The 20,157-nt window shown below is 43.2% G+C and overlaps 1 protein-coding gene across 5 annotated transcripts in view; it reads left to right on the top strand.

The window, feature by feature from the left end:
- Nucleotides 1–20,157, top strand: part of LOC124798133 (alpha-N-acetylglucosaminidase) — a 366,096-nt gene that overhangs the window by 294,519 nt on the left and 51,420 nt on the right. For all 5 annotated transcript variants that reach the window (XM_047261401.1, XM_047261398.1, XM_047261402.1 and 2 more), the window contains exons 16-17: nt 665–758; nt 838–1,008. In XM_047261401.1, the coding sequence (XP_047117357.1) occupies nt 665–758; nt 838–1,008 (265 nt within the window). The remainder of the gene's footprint in view (nt 1–664; nt 759–837; nt 1,009–20,157) is intronic.

Raw genomic sequence — 20,157 nt, 5'->3', positions numbered from 1 at the left:
TAGATTTGTCTCTTGGATAAAAAATTGAATTTCCCATTTTTTTTCATTTTACTCTCTTACAAATCTTTTTCTTGGTTTCATGTTGTTGTATTGCTCCAGGAAGAGAAATGAGATTTAATTTCTAACATAAGTGAATTCAGTATGCTACCAGTCTTTTTTTAAGTAAAGTATTACTGTATTTGGGTTTGTGTATAGTTGTAGTCCTCATCAACAGTATTCTTTAATTATATGTATGTAGAACATCTCAGTGATATTTATGGTGCCAGCTGAATTTCACACTGGTATCAATGCCACAGAAGTGCAAGGTGCATGTGGAATAGAATGGTAGACAAATACTGAATATGTGTACATCAGTCATTCATGAGAAATACATCTGACAACTGATTTATACATGCAAGAAAGTGTAATTCAATTTTAGGGTGATGTAAACAGATAGTTATTTTAGAAAAGCTGCTAAATTATGTTCTCAAAGATTACTTTATTTTATCAATAAAGTAAAATATTATAATGAATCCATATGTTAAGCTCATTATTAATTTCACATAACTCTTAATATCCTTATCATCCTGAATAAAGATTACAGATTTATCATCTACCTTTATTTAAATAAAAGTTGATGAAATAAGAGGTTATGTTTGTTAAATCATTTTTCTTTTCATTCTAGGAGGAGTCTCTGTATGAATACAATGCACGCAACCAGATAACTCTTTGGGGACCTGATGGAGAAATAACTGATTATGCAACCAAGCAGTGGTCAGGTGAGACTTGTAGATAGCTGAATTTTACTAAGAAAGCTCTGACATGTATGAAATTACTGAAGAATCTTTAAATTTCCAGGGATTGTGTCTCATTACTACGCACCAAGATGGCAGTTTTTTATAGAAGCTATCAATGATACCCTTTTAAACAATGTAACATTTAATATAACAACATTTAGGGAAGATCTTTTCAGCCAAGTTGAAGAGCCATTTACATTAGATACTTCAGAATTCCCCGACACACCACAAGGTAAGTGGCGGCAATTATTTTCTTTCTGAATTGATCATCTAAAATCAACAGTGATGGTGCAGCTGTTATTATTATTATTTCACTTGATCAGTATGGTGACGGTGAAGGTGGTGGTAATGAAGATGGTGATAGAAGATATTTATTGCTATATTGAAAAAATGAATGCAAATAAATACAGCATAGATACTAACAAGATGAAGCAAAATTGAACTACTGTACACTGAACCCACAGATTGCCTGTTGACTTCTCTTTCAGATTCTTTGCTCGATGTTTATGATTATTCTGAAGTTTTGTCAGCATGAGTGGCTTCCATTGTTAAAACTTCACGCCCCCCCCCCCCCCCCCCCCCAAATTGCTGGTGACAGCCTGGAGCTCATGGCCGCAGATTATATTATGTACCTGGTGTGCCAATGTCCGAGGGCTTTCCCATTGTCATTACTGCTGCTGTTCTCCCCTTACTACTTGCAATGGCTTTTGCTTTATATCAAGAATCCAAGATGGCCTCCCACCAAGTGTGCTTCGCCACGACCAGTTTCTTCACCTGTTCCAGTCTGCAATACTGCTTATCTTCAGTGATCGTAGTGTTGATAGATTGTCCAGTTATTCCAACATAGACTTTCTCCATGCACAAGGTATGCAATATATTTGCAAGTAGATCCCTTGTCTTCTTTGCCAATCTTAGACAATCTCTGATAATCTTTGTCAGCTTATAAATAATTTTACACCATATTTGCGCAATATACAGCTGATTCTGCCCATCACCTTGGGCATGTATGGCTGTAAGGCCATACTTCATGTTTCTTCTTCCAATGTGTCACTTCGCAGAGTGTGAAGGTGCATTTATACAGGCCATAAAAATTTCATATTGCTGGTAGTATATCATGAAACTATTGTTCGGCAGTATTGTAGCCACATGAATTTCAGCTACATGTACTCAACTTTACTGCCTACTATTGCCAGGTAGCGTTTCCAGTAACACATTTCTGGACCATTAGTGTTTACAAGGGGCCATGCTGTTACCACTAAATGGATAAACGCGAGCTTGCGAAACTGAGTGCAGTCCTATTGCTTTTGCATCACACAAGAAATCAAGTTGAAAAGAACAAGAGAAACCAGGCTTTGAGTATGCATTGCTCTTTAAGTAAGCAGAACGCTTCAGAAAATTTAGTTAGTGAACTGGTGCTGGATACATACCTGCTCCAGAATTTTAACAGAATGGTGGAATACGATTTTGAATATCTCATACAAATAATTTCTCTGAGAATTGCTAATATTGATGCGAATTTAAGGCAGTGTACATCGATGACAACCTGATTAGCAATCACTTTCAATTTTTAGCTACTGATGATTTACGCAGAACTTTAGTGTATTTCTTTAAAGTTCACTATTCTTCAATAAACCTCATGGTATCAGAAGTGTGCAATACCCGGTGGGTACATCTTGAGACAGTATGAAACTTGTGGCAGCATTTCCACTCTTCCAATGCAAATTTTGTATCTCATATTTAGCATAGGTATGAAGACTTTGAAATTTTTTGTATGCTTCATCAAATGTGATTCTGAGCTCATCAGCAACAGCTAACTGTTATTTCATATTGTAGTCTTAACATACAATCATTTCGACATCCCATAGATCCAGTAGTAGATGAATCACATTTATAAAATTCATAATTCTCTCATTTCTCTACTTCTCCATTACTGTACACAACAAGTTTATGACAACAAACTACTACAAAACAAGTGACTTTTACTTTAATTTCTTTATTTATTGGGTTTTAGGTGGTATCCACCTATTAACAAGCATTTATACATTTTAGAGGTTAAATGTAATCATCTTGTCTTAAAACTGAAATTAAATATTAAAGTGATAAACAGTGTATAAATGGGTAAATACACAGATATAACCATTTGAGAGAATATGTGGCTATATGTATGCATGCGAGCTTTTGAACAAAAGCAAAATGTTATTTAACTTTTTATACCTGGGATCCACAGTCATGTAGAACTTTATAAAAGACATCATATTTACACCAGTGACTGTAACTCTTTATTTCACGATTGCAGTTTCGGCCTTAGGCCATTGTCAAGTGAATATGTTATGGCTATTAGGCCGTGTCAGCCTAAAATGAGCTGACACATTTATATGTCCCCCCAGGGGGTCTTCAACTCTTTTGTGGATACGTGCATAGCGAGCATGGGACCGCAAGCTAATGTGGCCCTCCGTCCTTTTCGGGCTGCATACCTTCCTTTTCCGCATCCTTCCCCATCCCCCATCTTCGCCCCCCCCTCCCCTCACCTCTGCCTCTTTCCTTCCCTTTCTCCCCTTCTGGGAGTATGTTTTGTGCCTACGTCTGGAGACGGACATTCGAAAGTGTAACACATTCTTTGCTTTCTCTGCTTGCCAGTCTTCGTCCTTCCTTTGTCCTTCTCTTTTCCTTACCTCTTCTCTTTGCCCTTTTCTCCACTGCGGCGTTTGAGACCTCTCTTCTTTCCTTTCCCTTTGTCTTTCCCCTTTCTCTTTTTTCCTCCCTGTGCATGTCTGAAGGCCGACCCACGCATTTCCATGCGTAGCCGATGACAGGGTAATGCGTAATTCCCTGCCCTGGGTAGACAGGTAGGACACGTACGTACCCCCTGGTAACGGCCAGGCCCAGGAAGGGGCTATTACTCGAGCTGATACCTTCCAAAAGTGCCGATTGGTCCCTCCGTCCGTTTCTTGGGAGGTGTGACCTGAGGTGTGAACAATCACCTAAGGTGGAAGTGCCCTCAGAGAGGGCCCCCACAAGGATGGAGCGCGCCATCGGAGACACCGGTAATCATGGGGGATACTTTCGCAATGGTTTCCTCATCTTCTACTATGTTTGCTCACAAGTGTAAGTTCAATGAGTCTCAGCCACAGACAGTCCTTCCATTGTTGCCACAGTTCCTTGTTGTTTCTCGGTCTGACGAAGGTCACGACTTCTCCACGGTCAACCCTTTCATTATTCAGAAAGGTGTCGACGCAATTGCAGGTCATGTAAAGTCTTGTTCCAGATTACGAAATGGCACCTTGTTGTTAGAAACAGTCAGTGCCCTCCAGGCACAAAAATTGCTGTGTACTTCACTGCTACACACCTTCCCTGTCCGGGTGGAAGCGCACCGCACTTTAAATTCCTTACGTGGGGTCGTTTTGTACCCGCTCCCTCGACGGATTGTCCGACGAGGAAATTCAACACTACCTGTCTGACCAGGGCGTAACGGCTGTTCATAGAGTCATGAAAAGGGTTGACACGAACATCATTCCAACCCGTACTGTCTTCTTGATATTTGACAAAGTTCAGCTCCCATCGAAAATCAAAGCGGGCTGTGAGATTTCCGTTCGCCCTTACATCCCAAACCCTACGCGTTGCTATCGGTGTCAAGGTTTCAATCACACCAGCCAGTCCTGTTCCAATCCGGGCAAATGTGTTACGTGTGGCAAGGATGCCCATGACGGTGCTTGTCCACCTCCATCCCCTCGTTGCATCAACTGTATGGGTGACCACGTTGTTTCCTCTCGCGATTGCCCCATTTTTAAAGACGAAAAGCTCATTCAGGAAATCAGAGTGAAGGAAAAGGTGTCGACCTTTGCTGCTCAAAAATTATTCGCCAGTCGAAAGCCCACTGTGCCTCAGACAGGAAAATACAGTGCTGTCCTTGCCTCTCCTCGGCCAACAAAGGAGGCGGCCACGCAGACTTGTGATCTCCTTTAGTGCCACGGTCGTCAGATCGGCCAGCGCAAAGATCACCCGTTCAACCTCCCCACTTTCGCCTGATCACTCTATGGCTCACCCTTCATCGGGTTCTGCTAAATCTTGATCCCAAAAGTCAGACACCAAGACTTCCACAAAAGAGCATACTCGTGAAGATTTGTTACATACCCCAACTTCACAACCATCGGTTCCTCCTTCATCTAAACATCATGTTTCCAAGAAGGCTAATAAGAAACCCAGTTCCTCTCCTTCTCCACCAAGGCGTGTCTCATCTACAGCACCACCTGGCGGTAGCCGCCCTCGGCTGTCTTCTGTGTCGCCGAGGCGCACTGCTGGCAGCCGATTAACCGGCCGATCGCTGGTGGCAGGAGCTGCTCCTGAACAATCTACGAATCAGGATCTTCTGCCTTCGGCTGAATGCCGTTCCACGCTGTCGGTCGCAAGCTCTGAGCAGTTGTTGAGTTGACGGCAACCTTGGTCCCATTCCTCCACTTTCTGTTCACCCTATGTCCATTATCCACTGGAATATCCACAGCATTCGAGCCAATAAGGATGAATTGTCGATCGTATTACGATCCTACTCGCCAGTCATCTTCTGTCTTCAGGAAACAAAGCTGTGTCCCCACGACCGCTTTGTTCTCCCCCATTTTCAGTCCGTCCGATTTGATCTCCCCTCTGTTGAAGGCACTCCAGCACATGGAGGACTTAATGATTCTTCTCCATGATACTCTCCATTATCACCCAATCACCTTAAACATTTCCTTCCAAGCTGTCGCTGTCCGTCTTTCCCTTTCTGGATACACCTTCTCTCTTTGTACTGTATACATTCCATCGGACACACCAATGGCATGAGCTGATCTCCTTCATCTTCTTGGTCAGCTTACACCCCCCTATTTGCTGGTTGGGGACTTCAATGCCCACCACCCACTTTGGGGATCTCCACATCCTTGTCCACGTGGCTCACTATTGATAGACGTCTTCCACCAAGTGGATCTTGTTTGCCTCAACACTGGGGACCCTAAATTTTTGTCTGCCTCCGCGACAAATTTCTCTCATTTGGATCTTTCGGTCGGTACTGTTCCGCTAGCTCGGTGCTTTGAATGGTTCACCCTTGATGATACACACTTGAGTGACCACTTTCCATGTGTACTTAGACTGCAGCCTCAACTGCCATATATGCGCCCCGACGCTGGAAGTTTGCCCAAGCCGATTGGACACTTTTTTCGTCTCTAGCGACGTTCGATGACCGTCACTTTCCTAGCGTCGACGATGAGGTCACACATACTACAGACATTATTCTTACTGCTGCAGAACGTTCAGTACCACGCACCTCCGAATTGCCCCGGCGTCCCCCAGTTCCTTGGTTGAACGAGGCATGCCATGATGCAATACGTGAGCGGCGACGTGCTCTTCGCGTTTTCTGCCACCATCCTACTTTGGCCAACTGTTTCCGCTATAAGCAGTTCCGTGCGCGATGCTGTCGTGTCATCTGCGATAGCAAGAAGGCAAGCTGGGACTTCTTTACTAGCTCATGTAACACCTTCACTCCCTCCTCGGAAGTTTGGAGTTGGATTCGACGGTTATGTGGCGCGCCTAGTTTCTGCCCGGTCTCTGGGCTCACTGTCGCGCATGGACCCCGTCGCAATTTCTAACTCATTGCGTCAACACTTTGCTGAGATTTCGAGCTCTTCAAATTACCCACCAGCGGTTCTCCTGAAGAAACGCGCTGCGGAAGTGCAACCTCTTGCTTTCTCCTCTCAAAATCGCGAAAGCTATAATACTGTGTTCTCCATGCGGGAACTCCAACGTGCACTCTCTTCTTCTCGCTCCTCCGCCCCAGGACCGGATGGTATCCACATCCAAATGTTGCTGCATTTATCAACCCATAGTCTGCGTTACCTCCTTCGCCTTTATAATCAAATTTGGACTGACAGTACTTTTCCCAGACGATGGAGAGAAGCTATCATCGTTCCTGTTCTGAAACCTGGAAAGGACAAACATGTCCCCTCTAGCTATCGCCCCATTTATTTCACAAGTAGTGTCTGTAAGGTTTTTGAGCGTATGGTGATTTGCCGTTTAGCTTGGTGGCTGGAGTCCCGCAGTCTTTTAACATCTGCCCAATGCGGTTTCCGAAAGCATCGTTCTGCAGTTGACCATCTTGTTGCTCTCTCCACTTATATCATGAACAATTTTCTTTGGAAACGCCAAACGGTAGCAAAATTTTTTGATCTGGAGAGAGCATATGATACCTGTTGGAGGACAGGCATCCTCCGCGCACTGTTCTCTTGGGGCTTTCGAGGTCGGCTGCCCCTTTTTCTTCGTGAATTTAGGGCAGAGCGCCCATTTAGAGTGCGGGTGAACACTACTCTCTCCCGTACTTTCTCCCAAGAAAATGAGGTACCCCAGGGCTCCGTGCTAAGTGTTGTACTGTTTGCCATTGCCATAAATCCAATTATGGATTGTCTCCTTCCTGATGTCTCGGGCTTCCTCTTTGTGGACAATTTTGCGATCTACTACAGCTCTCAACGGACCAGCCTTCTTGAACGACGTCTTCAAGGCTGTCTTGATCGCCTCCACTCTTGGAGCATCAAAACAGGCTTCCGCTTTTCCCCCAGTCCGACCGTTTGTGTTAATTTTTGGCGTCGTACGGGACTTTCTTCCACCTTCCTTACATCTAGGACCTGTCAACCTTCCGTTTTCGGACATCGCTAAATTCTTGGGTCTTATGTTTGACAGAAAACTGTGCTGGTCCTCCCACGTTTCCTATCTTTCGGCTCGCTGTCTGCAATCCATCAACACCCTCCGTGTCCTGCATGGTACCTCCTGGGGAGCAGACCGAGTGGTCCTTCTCCGCCTCTATCGCGCCTTAGTGCGCTCGAAATTGGACTATGGAAGCATAGTTTACTCCTCTGCTCGGCCGTCTATTCTTCGACGTCTCGACTCTATCCACCACCGTGGATTACGTTTAGTGTCTGGAGCTTTTTACACCCGCCCTGTGGAAAGCCTTCATGCTGAGACTGCTGAACCTCCACTGTCCAATCGGCGAGCAGTCCTTCTGAGTCGTTATGCTAGCCATCTGTCTTCCATGCCTGCAAATCCGGCCCATGACATTTTTTTCGACACCTCCTTGGATTTAGGGTATGCAGGCCGCCCTTCCTCTTACTACTGCCGGGAATCTGCTTCCGTCAACTGCTCCATTCTCTTTCTTTCCGCTTACCTAAAACGTTCTTGACAACTTGGGGTACAGCACCGCCTTGGCTCCGTCCCCGGACCTGCCTGCTCCGTGACCTTTGTCAATTTCCCAAGGATGGTACCCCTTCACTTGTTTATTGTCGGGCATTTGCTGCTCTATGTGCACAAATTAAGGAAGCCACATTTATTTACATTGATGGCTCGAAAACATCATTAGGTGTAGGGAGTGCCTATATTATTGGCGACACCCCAAATCGATTTCGGCTTCCCGACCAGTGTTCGATTTATACTGCAGAGCTTTACGCTGTTCTCCAGGCTGTCCAATACATCCGTCGCCATCAGTGGATACAGTATGTTATCTGTTCAGACTCTCTCAGCTCTCTCCTCAGTCTCCAAGCTCTGTACCCTGTCCACCCTCTGGTCCACTGGATTCAGGACTGCCTCCACTTGCTCCACTTGGGAGGCGTCTCTGTGGCGTTCCTCTGGATCCCAGGACACGTTGGTATCTGTGGAAATGAGGCGGCCGATATAGCGGCCAAGACTGCAGTCTCTCTTCTTCAGCCAGCTATTCGCACAATTCCCTTCACCGATCTACGGAGTGTTTTATGTCGTCGTGTTACTCTTTCATGGCACGCACATTGGTCAACACTTCCCAATAATAAATTGCAGGATGTGAAAGCTCTTCCCTGTGCTTGGACCTCTTCCTCCCGAACGCGTCGTCGGGAGGAGGTAATTTTAACTAGACTCCGGATAGGGCACTGTCTTTTTAGCCATCGACATCTTTTAAGTGGTGATCCTCCCCCACTCTGTCCCCACTGCTCTCAGCTGTGGACGGTAAGACACCTTTTACTTGAGTGCCCCTATTTTACTTCGTTACGCACTCGTCTACAGCTGTCGCCTGATATATCTTCCATTTTAGCAGATGACACGCGCTCAGCCGATCGCGTTCTCGAGTTTATTAGTGCCAGTGAGATGACGTCAGTCATTTGAAGCTCTTTTTGAGGACAACCAACCCCCTTCTATAGTGGTTTTTTTAAGCTCTCCCTCTATTTTTAGTTTCTCCAATTTTTTGAGTTTCGTTCCCATTTCTGCCTTTTCCTAAGTCACAGACTGGGCGCTAATGACCGTAGCAGTTTTGCGCCCTAAAAAAAAAAAAAAAAAAAAAAAAAAAAAAAAAAAAAAAAAAAAATTATATGTCATTGTCTTTACTATTAAATACATTGGTGATGCTGTTACATAGTGCGAGCACACATTTCCATGCCATACATATGGATATGCAATACATATGGATATGCATATGAGTGCATATATGACTAGTGATGGGCCAACGAACATGAGTGTCTACAAACTATGTTGTTGTATGACATATGGATATGTGTGCTCGCACTATGTAACAGCATCACCAATGTATTTAATAGTAAAGACTATGACATATAAATGTGTCAGCTCATTTTAGGTTGACATGACCTAATAACCATAACATCTTCACTTGATAATGGCCTAAAGCCAAAATTGCAATCGTGAAATAAAGAAAGTATTACAGTCACTGGCGTAAATATGAAGTCTTTTACAAAATGATATTGTTTTTGCTTAGATGCGTGACTGCAGCACTGTCAGTGAGAGAAGTAGGAAACGAAGGTGAGAGCGAGAGGGAAGCCTTTACAGGCAAGGACAGAAATAGAACTTTCCCTCCAATATGAAATATTGTCAACCCTTGTGGTGAACAACACTGCCTACCTTTCAGGAATATGTTGGCAGCTATCTGCAACAGCTCGAAACGTCAACAATATTGCCCAGCCATACTGCAAAATTGCTGTCCATTGCAGCCTCAGCACAGCAATGTTGATGGCAATGCTGTTGAATCAAAATAGTGTTGTAAAATATATCCTATCGAAATACACCTTTAGATTTTGTGACACTTCTTTTGTAACTGGTGGTGTACCCATTGCTCTTTGGAATGGTTTGCAGGTGTAATAGGAAAAACTTATTCATTTGAGTGCGGGCTGGATTCTTTAGATGGAGTAAAGGGGGGGTGGGGTGGAAAGCAGTAGAGGCAGAGAGGCAGATTTGCATAAGGATACGAACCTTCTTTATTGTTTCTTTACTAGTTTATACAGCTTCAGTCCAACCTTCTAACTGGTCACAAGTGACTGTGGACAAGCTTGAGAAGAAACACATCACGTCTTAGCTATTCCATCCAGCTGGCACAGTCATTGCAGTGTGTTTCCTTCTGCATGTAATATTCCACACTGAATGGCAGGCATAGTCATGGCCAGAGGCGCAAGTGTGAAGAACTGCTTACTCTGCGGTATTCCAATTCAGCATGCCGACTTGACAGCGATGGACCAGGGTCACCAGACGTGGGCTTTGCTGCCGGAAGCGATTTAGCAGCAGTGACAGACATAGCAGCAGGTCGGGGTGCTGCCCATAGTCTGTCTCTGAACTGTTGACTGGAGAGCAGCAGTGGGCTGCAGCCGGACTCCGGCGATGGGTAGTGGTCCTGATGGGAGCAGAGTTTACATGGAGGCTCCAGTGCTGTGTCAGTAGAACTCACAGCACCGGCTGACACACGACAGGCACTGTCTGTGGCCCTGCTATGAGGAAAGGAACATACTCATCTGGGCCAGCAGTTAAATGCTGGATCGCAGTGCCGTATTTGGGGAAGGGCTGTGTTTGTGGACCACTGCAAACTACCTGTAACGGGGCAGTGGCTGGAGTCTGATGTAATTGGCAGTCAGTCACTCGCTCATTCAAACAACAGGAATGCATGTGATTACGGAAGCTATGTCTGCTGATGCTACTGAGCTGGCAGGGTATTGGCCACTGGCCTGTGAGCTGGTTCCAGCAATCACAGTCTGACAACACAGGAGCTGATCACATAGTTCAGTGACCAGTGCCTGCTGTCTGGTTGTGGCATTGTCACAGTTCTGGGTTCTGTCTTCTGCTTCAGGTTCTCCCATAGTTTTATGCAGTAGACGGGTGTTACATCTTGCATCAGAGGTGCTGTGGCTTACATTACATGCACATGTTACGAGTGTATTAGTTGCCACTCTTTTTCTGGCTTGTCTGGTGTTTATACAGTTTGTGTAGGGATTGACCTGTGTGTATATTGGTTTTCAGTAACACTGTGTCCTAGGTTCTCACAAACCCTTGTAACCAGCAAGAAAAGGTAGCTGTTGGTCCTTTCCTTCTTCCATAGTAAATTTTACGTTGGCATGGAGACTGTTCAGATGCGTTACAAATTCACTGAACTGTTCCTCACCATGGCTCCATACAGTGAAGGCATTTCTGATGTATCTGTACCACACTTTAGGCTTACAAGGTACCAAGTACAGTGCCGATGTTTCAAAATGTTCCGTGAAGAAGTTGGCCACCACTGGACTGGTGGACTACTCATGGCGTCACTTTCCAGCTGTTCATTGGTGTTGCCATTCCACATAAAGTATCTCGTGTTGAGACATGCATGAAAGAGCTAGGTGATGTCTTGCAGGAAAATGGAACCGACGTACTCCAGAGATTCGTTGAGTGGCACTTTAGTAAACGAAGGAATGATGTCAAAGCTGACCAGGATGTCATTTGGTCCAAGTTTTAGTTTCTTCAGTTTCTCAGTGAAATGCCCCAAGTCCTTTCTGTGTGTGTCAGTCTTTGCTACGTGCGGCTGAAGCAGAGAAGCCAAGTGTTTTGTCAATTTATACATCAGCGAGTCAGGAGCACTTACAATCGGTCTTTGTGGAACATTATCCTTGTGGACTTTTTGCCAGTCCATACAGCCGAGATGGTTGGGCTTCTGTGTTGCACAGCTTCCTTTGTATGTTCGCAGGGACAGAAGACACTTTGAATAACTGATTTGTATTCCATGTGATCCACTGCATCGGATCTGCACTTAGTCTTTGGCACATCCTCAGATATAATAGGTTCTGAATCTTCTGCTCATAATCCGTAATCTTAATTACAGTGGTCACATTTCTCTTGTCAGCAGACAGTACCAGTATATTGTTGTTGGCTTTAAGCTTCTTTGTAACATCTCAGGTTGCAAGCTGGAGGTTTTGCTTGGTGCAGAATCCTGTCAGTTTCAAGTGTGTCTATGCTTGCAACCTGAAGCAATAAGAATTACAAGCTGTCAAGGGCCTTAATGCCGGCTGAACGAGGTGGCACAGTGGACTCATATTTGGGGGTCGATGGTTCAAACCTGCGTCTGGCCATCCTGAGTTAGGTTTTCCATGATTTCCGTAAATCATTTCAGGCAAATGCTGGGATGGTTCCTTTGAAAGGGCACGGCTGATTTCCTTTCCTATCCTTCTCTAATCTGAGCTTGCGGTCCACCTCTAATGACATCGTTGTCGATGTGATGTTAAACACTAATCTCCTCCTCCTCCTTAATGCCAATAAGGGTATATTGGTACTGCCTGCAGACAAGGGAAATGAAATGATTGTAATGAAGACTGAAGATTATGAGCAGAAGAACTTAAGACCTGTGAGATCCAACAAGTACTGAAACTAAGTGCGGATCTGATGCAGCAGAATCATCTAATCAAGGCATCTTTTCTCTCAGCGGATGTACATAGGAACCTGTGCAACACACCTGGTCAGCTTTGATGTCATTTCTTCTTTTTGCAAAGAATTCATTGATTGTATGAAGTATATTGGTTTCATTTTCCCACAAGACATACGAAGCTCTTCTTCATGGAACATTTCGAAACACTGGTGCTGGATTTGGCATCTTGATGTGTGAAGCAGTGGCGAGGGACAGCTTGGTGTCTTCATAAGACATCCGTCTCCATGCCAACATAAAACTGACTATGTAGGGTGTAAGGACCAACAGCTACCCCTTTCTGAAAGTGCTGTTTATGAAGTGGTGAGAACCTGGGATACAGCATCTATTGAAAACCAATGCAGGTAGACTGATACCTGCACAAACTGTCTGATTATCACCCAAGCCAGCAAAGAGGGATAATATGCTCATACCATGTGCAAGATGAATATGTGAGCCACAGCACCTCATACACAAGATGCAAAAGTGGAAATTGCTCAGAGGAGCAAAAAGTACTATACGAGTTACATAAGCAGTGTCATCTAAAACATGGCAAAGTGATACAGCAGAAGAAGATGTGTCAGGTATGGCCTTCCTGCCATACACACCTAGGCTGAGGGACAAAATCGGTGAAATATTGCTCGTACCATGTGTAAAGACTATTTATAAACCAACAAAGAGTTTCATAGAGTTTCTCAGATCGGCAAAGGATAGAAGGGATCCACTGCCAGTGTCGGGAATATACGCATGTCCTGTACATGTGGAAAAGTTTATGCCCTCAGAGGCTCAGCATTTGTTTGCTGGGTATAGGTTTGGCGACCCTGGGGCTTCTGAGCTGGGGACTTCCTGTGTCACTGTAATCTCTGGGCGTGCTTCAGTGACCACTGTGTGGTATAGCAGTGGAGTATTGTGTGTCAAAGGAAACAGGTATCTGGGATTAACTTCTCAGATTGTGAGGATGGTAAAAATTTGTATAAAAACCCCTGAGTCTGAAGGTGTGCTGCTCCCCAATCAGATGCACGGCTGTTGAGGTTGAACAGTTGTTATCGGGCAACCTCTGGGGAAACTGCTGCACCTGAGTTGTACAAGGCTTATCCAGGGAAGCAAGATTCTATCTGAGTGGACCCTTAGTTCCCTAGCTGCTTGTGGGAACCCTTGGATTCAAATGTATCAACTCCCAGTGTGATGGGTGTACCGTCTGGGAGTGCTCACACCCACTCATGCAAACAAATGATGGAGGCTAGTCCTCCCAATAGTCAAATTATGATTAGTAATGGGGTACAAGGAGTCAAAAATTAGAATATGTTTAAACAAGAATGGGCAACAGAAGGGATAGCATATGTGGAAGGACATGAAGGAATAATAGAGAAATTGAGAAGACTGCCACCTTCATTGTGACCTTCAATTCTCCAACACTGCCTGAGCACATCATGGCAGGGTTCTTTCAACTTAGGATTATGCCTTACGTACTTAATCCTATGTGTTGCTACAAATGCAGGCATTTTGGCCATACAGTGCTGAGTTTCAGAGGTGAAGAGACCAGTGGGAAGTGTGGAAAGGCTGACCATCAAACTGGGAATGACTTGCCCATCTCCAGCCATCTGCATCAAGAGCTCTGGAAGCCACACAGTCTGGAGCTGAGACTGTCCTGTTTTCGCAGAGGAAAGCAAAATTCGGGAAATAAAAATGGACCAAGTTGATCCCTTATGCAAAAGCTAAAAAGGAATACAAGGCGACGAAACTCCTCTGTCTTTGACACTTCTTATGGCTCCATGGTGCAGAAACCTGTTCCTAAAGTTGACGTTTCAATGTGAATGACCTCCAGCACACCACTTTCCACAACCAGCATCCGTACTTACACCTTTACATGCCAAAACAAAGTCAGTAAAGACATAGCGATCCAGACAACTGTGGCAAAAGAGACCAGAAATATTTTTGCAGTGAGCGATGAGAAACCAGTCCCAAAGCAGACTGACTGATGAGAAGAACATCATGGATTTCAATGCCTCATTACCAGACCCAGGCAGCTCTTCCACTTCCTCTTGTACTACAAATGGCACACCATCCCACCCATACTCCTATGGAATATGAATGGATACAGGACTCAGTCTGGAGGACTTGAGACTCCTCATACAGGAGAGACCTTTTGCCTCTGTTTCCAATAGATTCATTTTAAATAGACTGACACACCTGTACTTGGAGGCTATCACTTCTACAAAAAAGATGACATTACTGGTGACTGGGTGAAAGGTGGGATAGCAGTATTCATCAAGGACACTTCGCACTCCTCAGTTGTACACTTAACCACAATGTTCCAAGTGGTCACTGTTCAAATAGTGGCCTGTGTTGCTGTCACGGTGTGCTCTGCGTACCAACCACCCCATGAGCCCGTTAACAGTGAGGTTCTCACACATCTTCTTGATGAACTCTCTTGTCCCTGTCTCCTTTTTGGTAACTTTAATGTACACAGTGCACTGTTTGGTTCTAGCATCACTTGCCCCAAAGGTCAGATGTTTGAGGATCTCAAACACGCTACAGACATCATATTGATAAATGCTAAGCTATATATTTTAGCTCTGGTACTGGTTTGTATATGGCCATAGACCTTTTCTTCTGCTCTGCTTGTCTGCCCTTGCAGACACTGCTTTGTGGGGACTGGGCGACAACCTTCATGGTAGCAACCACTACCCTATCTGGATCTATCTGCTCGATGGAGCAGATCTCGAAAAGACCCCAACCAGATGGCTGTTCAGAAAGGCTAACTGGATGCTTTAAAAGCAGTTAGCCATTCTCAAGCAGTGTGACAGCATCCAGGACTGGGTAGATCATATTATAGCCGTGATTCACCAAGCCGTGATGCCACTATTCCAAAGTCAACAGGAACACTTGGGTGGCAGCCTGTTCCTTGGTGGAATGGTGAGTGTCATTCTGCAGTCATGGACAGGAGAGCAGCTATGTGGAGATTCAATTCGTGCCCTACAGGTCTGAGTATTGCAAACTTTTGGATGGTGTGTGCTAAAACAAAGGACATCTACATTTACATCTATACTCTGCAAACCACTGTGAGGTGCATGGCATTGGGCATGTCACATTGCACCAGTTGTTAGGGTTCCTTTGTGTTCCATTTACGCATGGAGCATGGGAAGAATGATTGTTTGAATGCCTCTGTGCATACTGTAATTATTCTAATGTTATCCTCACGATCCCTGTTGTAATTATTCTGATTTTATCCTCGCGATCCCTACGTGAGTGATATTTAGGGTGTTGTAGTTTATCCCTAAAGTAATCATTTAAAGCCGGTTCTTGAAACTTTGTTTTCACAGAAGCACAGATTAAAAGAGTGATACAGAAAAATCCCAAGGCCCCCAGCCTAAAATCATTACCTAACGTTCACAAACCTGGAATACCCATATATCCATTGATAAACTTTACCAAAGCACCAACATACTACCTAGCCAAACACACATACACACTCTGCTACAGTCAGTATACAAATACACTGAAAACAGAAGTCTAAAGAACTCAAGTGACTTAATAGGAAAAATAAGAAATGAAAACATACCAAACACAGCAACATTGATTTCATTTGACACAATTTCTTTGTACACACACATTCCAACAGAAGAAACCATCAACATCATAGAAAGAAACCTTCAACTACAAGAAAACATACCCACAACAAACATACAAGAAATATCAGCCGTCCTCAGGCTCATCACAGAGCAAAACTACTTCACATTCAACAACAGATTTTACTCTCAACAAGATGGACTACCCATGGGATCCCCAATCAGTGGCCTCCTAGCTGACATTTTCCTCATTGAGATAGAAACACAAATCCTTAGCAAAATAGTAGTACCAAAACAGTACAAAATAATATATCGGTACAGATATGTAGATTACATAACCTGCTTAATAGATGAACCACAGCCTCGCATAAAAGAACTTCATGACAGCATAAACTCCATCCACCCACAAATACAGTTCACCATTGAAACACTAACAGATGAAAAACTTAATTTCATAGATCTCACCACACACAAAAGAAACAATAAACATGAATTCACAATCTACAGAAAACCCACAATCACCAATCACCAGCACCATTATTCATAACCAATCCAGTCACCCCATAACTCACAAAGAAGCCAGCTTTAGATATGTACTACACAGACTGAACAAAATACCCATGAACAGACATGATTACACTCAAGAACTGAATACAATAAAACAATTTGCACAGGAGAATGGGTATGATACAAAGAGAGTAGACAAAACCACAAAATACAAACACAACCATGAAACACACACACACACACACACACACACACACACACACACACACACACAACAAATCAGCAGACATTAAGGAACAAATGGCACATAATGACTTACAACAACAAAGTCACGCACAGGGTGGGTAATATACTAAAGAAACAAGGACTCAACATAGCGTACAGAACCAACAACACAATGCAAAGCAGACTTGGAAGAAATACCACCAACAGGCTGTCAGTCTGTATGTGTGGGCCAAACATGCAGGAATTTCAGAATCAGATACACAGAACACCTCAGAGCACTGAAAAGCAATAGCTCACACTCAACATTTGCAAACCACCTGATAGCACACAATCACCACCCAACAAGCATTGAAATGGACTTACACATTCTTAAAACTACTCTAGTAACAGCTTGAACCAAAAATTAATTATAGAAGAAATCTATCACATTCAAAAATCAATAGCCCAAGGAAGGAAAGTACTCAATGAATACACATCACTGTGTTATAAAACCCTCTTCGCCACAATAGAAGAACTATACAAATAACACCCACACCAAAACAACTCAGGAGAGAAAAAAAAGTTCTCTCTCTTCCCCCCCCCCCCCTCCTGAACAGACACACACACACACACACACACACACACACACACAAACATAAACATGCACACCTCGCCGAGCCAAACCCGCTTTAAAAAATCGGCGAAAGTGCAGTGTCAGGTGACCATAGGCCACGAAATCTGCCTATTCACATCGATAGCAACATATGAAAAAGCACGACAATATCAAAACCGTATATTACATGCGAAAAACATGATATATATTCATTTCAGATTGAAAATGCTTAATAAACAGAAAAATAAAAATTACATTTTGCTCCTTTGCAGATGAGAAGTTGTAGCTTGTATAGCAGAATAGCTACCAAAATAAATGTCCAATAGTATCATGTAAGATATGTCAACTAATCCGTGCATCCACTCTTTTTGCCAATTAGCTATAAACAGAACTTTGACATAATGTTATATACTACACATAGTGCATCAGATCGTTAATAAATATCTCAACTGTGAACTGTGAACAAATGATGTATAATATTTTACAACAATTACTCATTCACAGTTGTAAATGTTATGAACCAAAAGTTTTGCTAAATGTTAATTTGTAACAACAATTTTACAGTTAAAAAATAAAAAAGAACCCACGGAAGATAGCACAAAATGTGCTGAAACATGTCTGGATGAAACAAAACAGAAAAAAAGGTGTCTTGCATAAGGTGGAGTTCCTCTTCCCGTTTTGTAGCAAGCACAGACATTAAAGAAGAAATCCAACACCACAAGATGATTATTTGTTAAGACTTTCTCGGATTAGTTTACGTCTGTCTTTGAGTCTTCCAATTCGGTTCCTTCAGTATCTCTGTGGCACTGTCCCACAGATTAAACAAACCTGTGACCATTCGTACTGCACTTCTCTGTACACATTCAGTATCCCCCGTTAGTCCTATCTGGTAAGGATCCCACACAGTTGAGCAATATTCTAGAACTGGTTGCATGAGTGATTTGTAAGCAATGTCTTTTGTTGAGTGATGATCACTTCCCCAGTATTCCACCAATAAGCCGAAACTACCACCTGCTTTATCCACAACTGAGTCTACGTGATCATTCCATTTCAGATCCCTATGAGTTGGCTGATTCGAGCAGTGACTCATTGATATTGTAGTCATAGGATGTTACATTTTTTTGTTTTCAGAAGTGCAAAATTTTATGTTTCTGAACATTTAGAGCAAGCTGCCAATCTCTGCACCATGTTGAAATCTTATCAAGATCTAACTGAATATGTATGCAACAACAAAAACAATCAATTACAGATAAAATTATTTAATTGGATAGATAAAATGTACTCACCATGTGCTAGAAGAACACACACATAAAACTGTTGTGATTGGCAAGTTTTCGGGGCCAATGGCTCCTCCTTCAGGCAGAAGGGTTGAAGGGGAAGGAAGAAGGGTGAAGGAAAATGACTGGAAAGCTGTAGGAAAAGGGAAGATTTCAGGAAAGTCACCCAGCTCTCAGATTTTCAAATTTTGTTCAATGCAGTTCCCAACAATTAGTCTTTCCTTCTCATTCTGTGTGGTAAGTCCCCCCTGACCATGGTTCTAGGTGACTTTCCCGAAATCTGACCCTTTTCCTAGACCTCTCCACTGCTTTTCCTTTACCCTTATTCATTCCCCTTCATCCCTTCTGCCTGAAAAAGGAGCCACTGGCTCCGAAAGCTTGCCAATCCCAACAGTCCTTTCTTTATGTGTGTGTGCTTCCGCCGCTTGGTAAGTAGATTTTTTTATCTATCCAATTAAATAATTTTATGAACATTGATGAAGCTTCTTTCAGATAATACTTCATTATAGATGACTGGATCATCTGCAAAAAGCCTGATTTTACAGTTAATATTGTCTGCAAGGTCATTAATATACAACATGAACAACAAGGATCCCAACATACTTCCTTGGGACACATCCGAAGTTACTTCTACATCTGATGATCATTCTCCATCCAAGATAAACATGCTGTGTCCTCCCTGCAAAAAAATTCTCAATCCAGTCACAAATTTCACTTGGTACCCCATACAATTGTACTTTTAGCAATAAGTGTAGTACTTAGTCAAATTCTTTTTGGAAATCAAGAAACGTTGCATCTGCATGGTTGCCTTGATCCAAAGCTTTCAGTATCTTGTGAGAAAAGTGAGATTTGTGTTTCTCATGAGCTATGTTTTAGAAATCCATACTGGTTGGCTTTGAGGGTGTCATTCTATTCGCGATACGTCATTATGTTTGAACTCAGAATATGTTCTGTGATTCTACAAAAAACTGATGTCTACGGTAGTTTTATGGATCACTTCTACTACCCTCCTCTTAGATGGGTGTGACCTGAGCCTTTTTCCAAGAGCTGGGCACAGTTTTTTGTTCAGGGGATCTATGATAGATTATAGTTAGAAGAGGGGCTTAATCAGCTGCAAATTCAGTATAGAATCTGCCAGGGATTCTGCCAGGGCCTCAAACTTTGTTCAGTTGTAATGATCTCAGGTGTTTCTCTGTACCATTGACACTAATATTTATTTCACTCATCTTTTCAGCATACAAGGATTAAATTGGGGCAATTCTCTTGTTTTCCTTTGTAAAGGAATATTTGAAAACAGAGTTAAGCATTTCAGTTTTTGCTTTGTTACCTCAGTTTCAGTTCCTGTCTCTTTCGCTATGGACTGGACATTAACTTTCGTGCCATTAACAGCCTTTACATATGACCAGAATTTCTATGAGTTTTGTGAAATGTCATTGGACAATATTCTGCTACAGTAGTCATTAAAGGCATCACACATTGCTGTCTTGACAGCCAAATGTGTTTCATTTAGCATCTCTCTGTCTAT

This window comes from Schistocerca piceifrons, chromosome 5 (assembly GCF_021461385.2).
Source record: "Schistocerca piceifrons isolate TAMUIC-IGC-003096 chromosome 5, iqSchPice1.1, whole genome shotgun sequence".
In the NCBI taxonomy this organism is placed as follows: domain Eukaryota; kingdom Metazoa; phylum Arthropoda; class Insecta; order Orthoptera; family Acrididae; genus Schistocerca; species Schistocerca piceifrons.
Note: the sequence above shows the minus strand (reverse complement) of the source record. Positions and strands in the feature narration are given on the sequence as shown.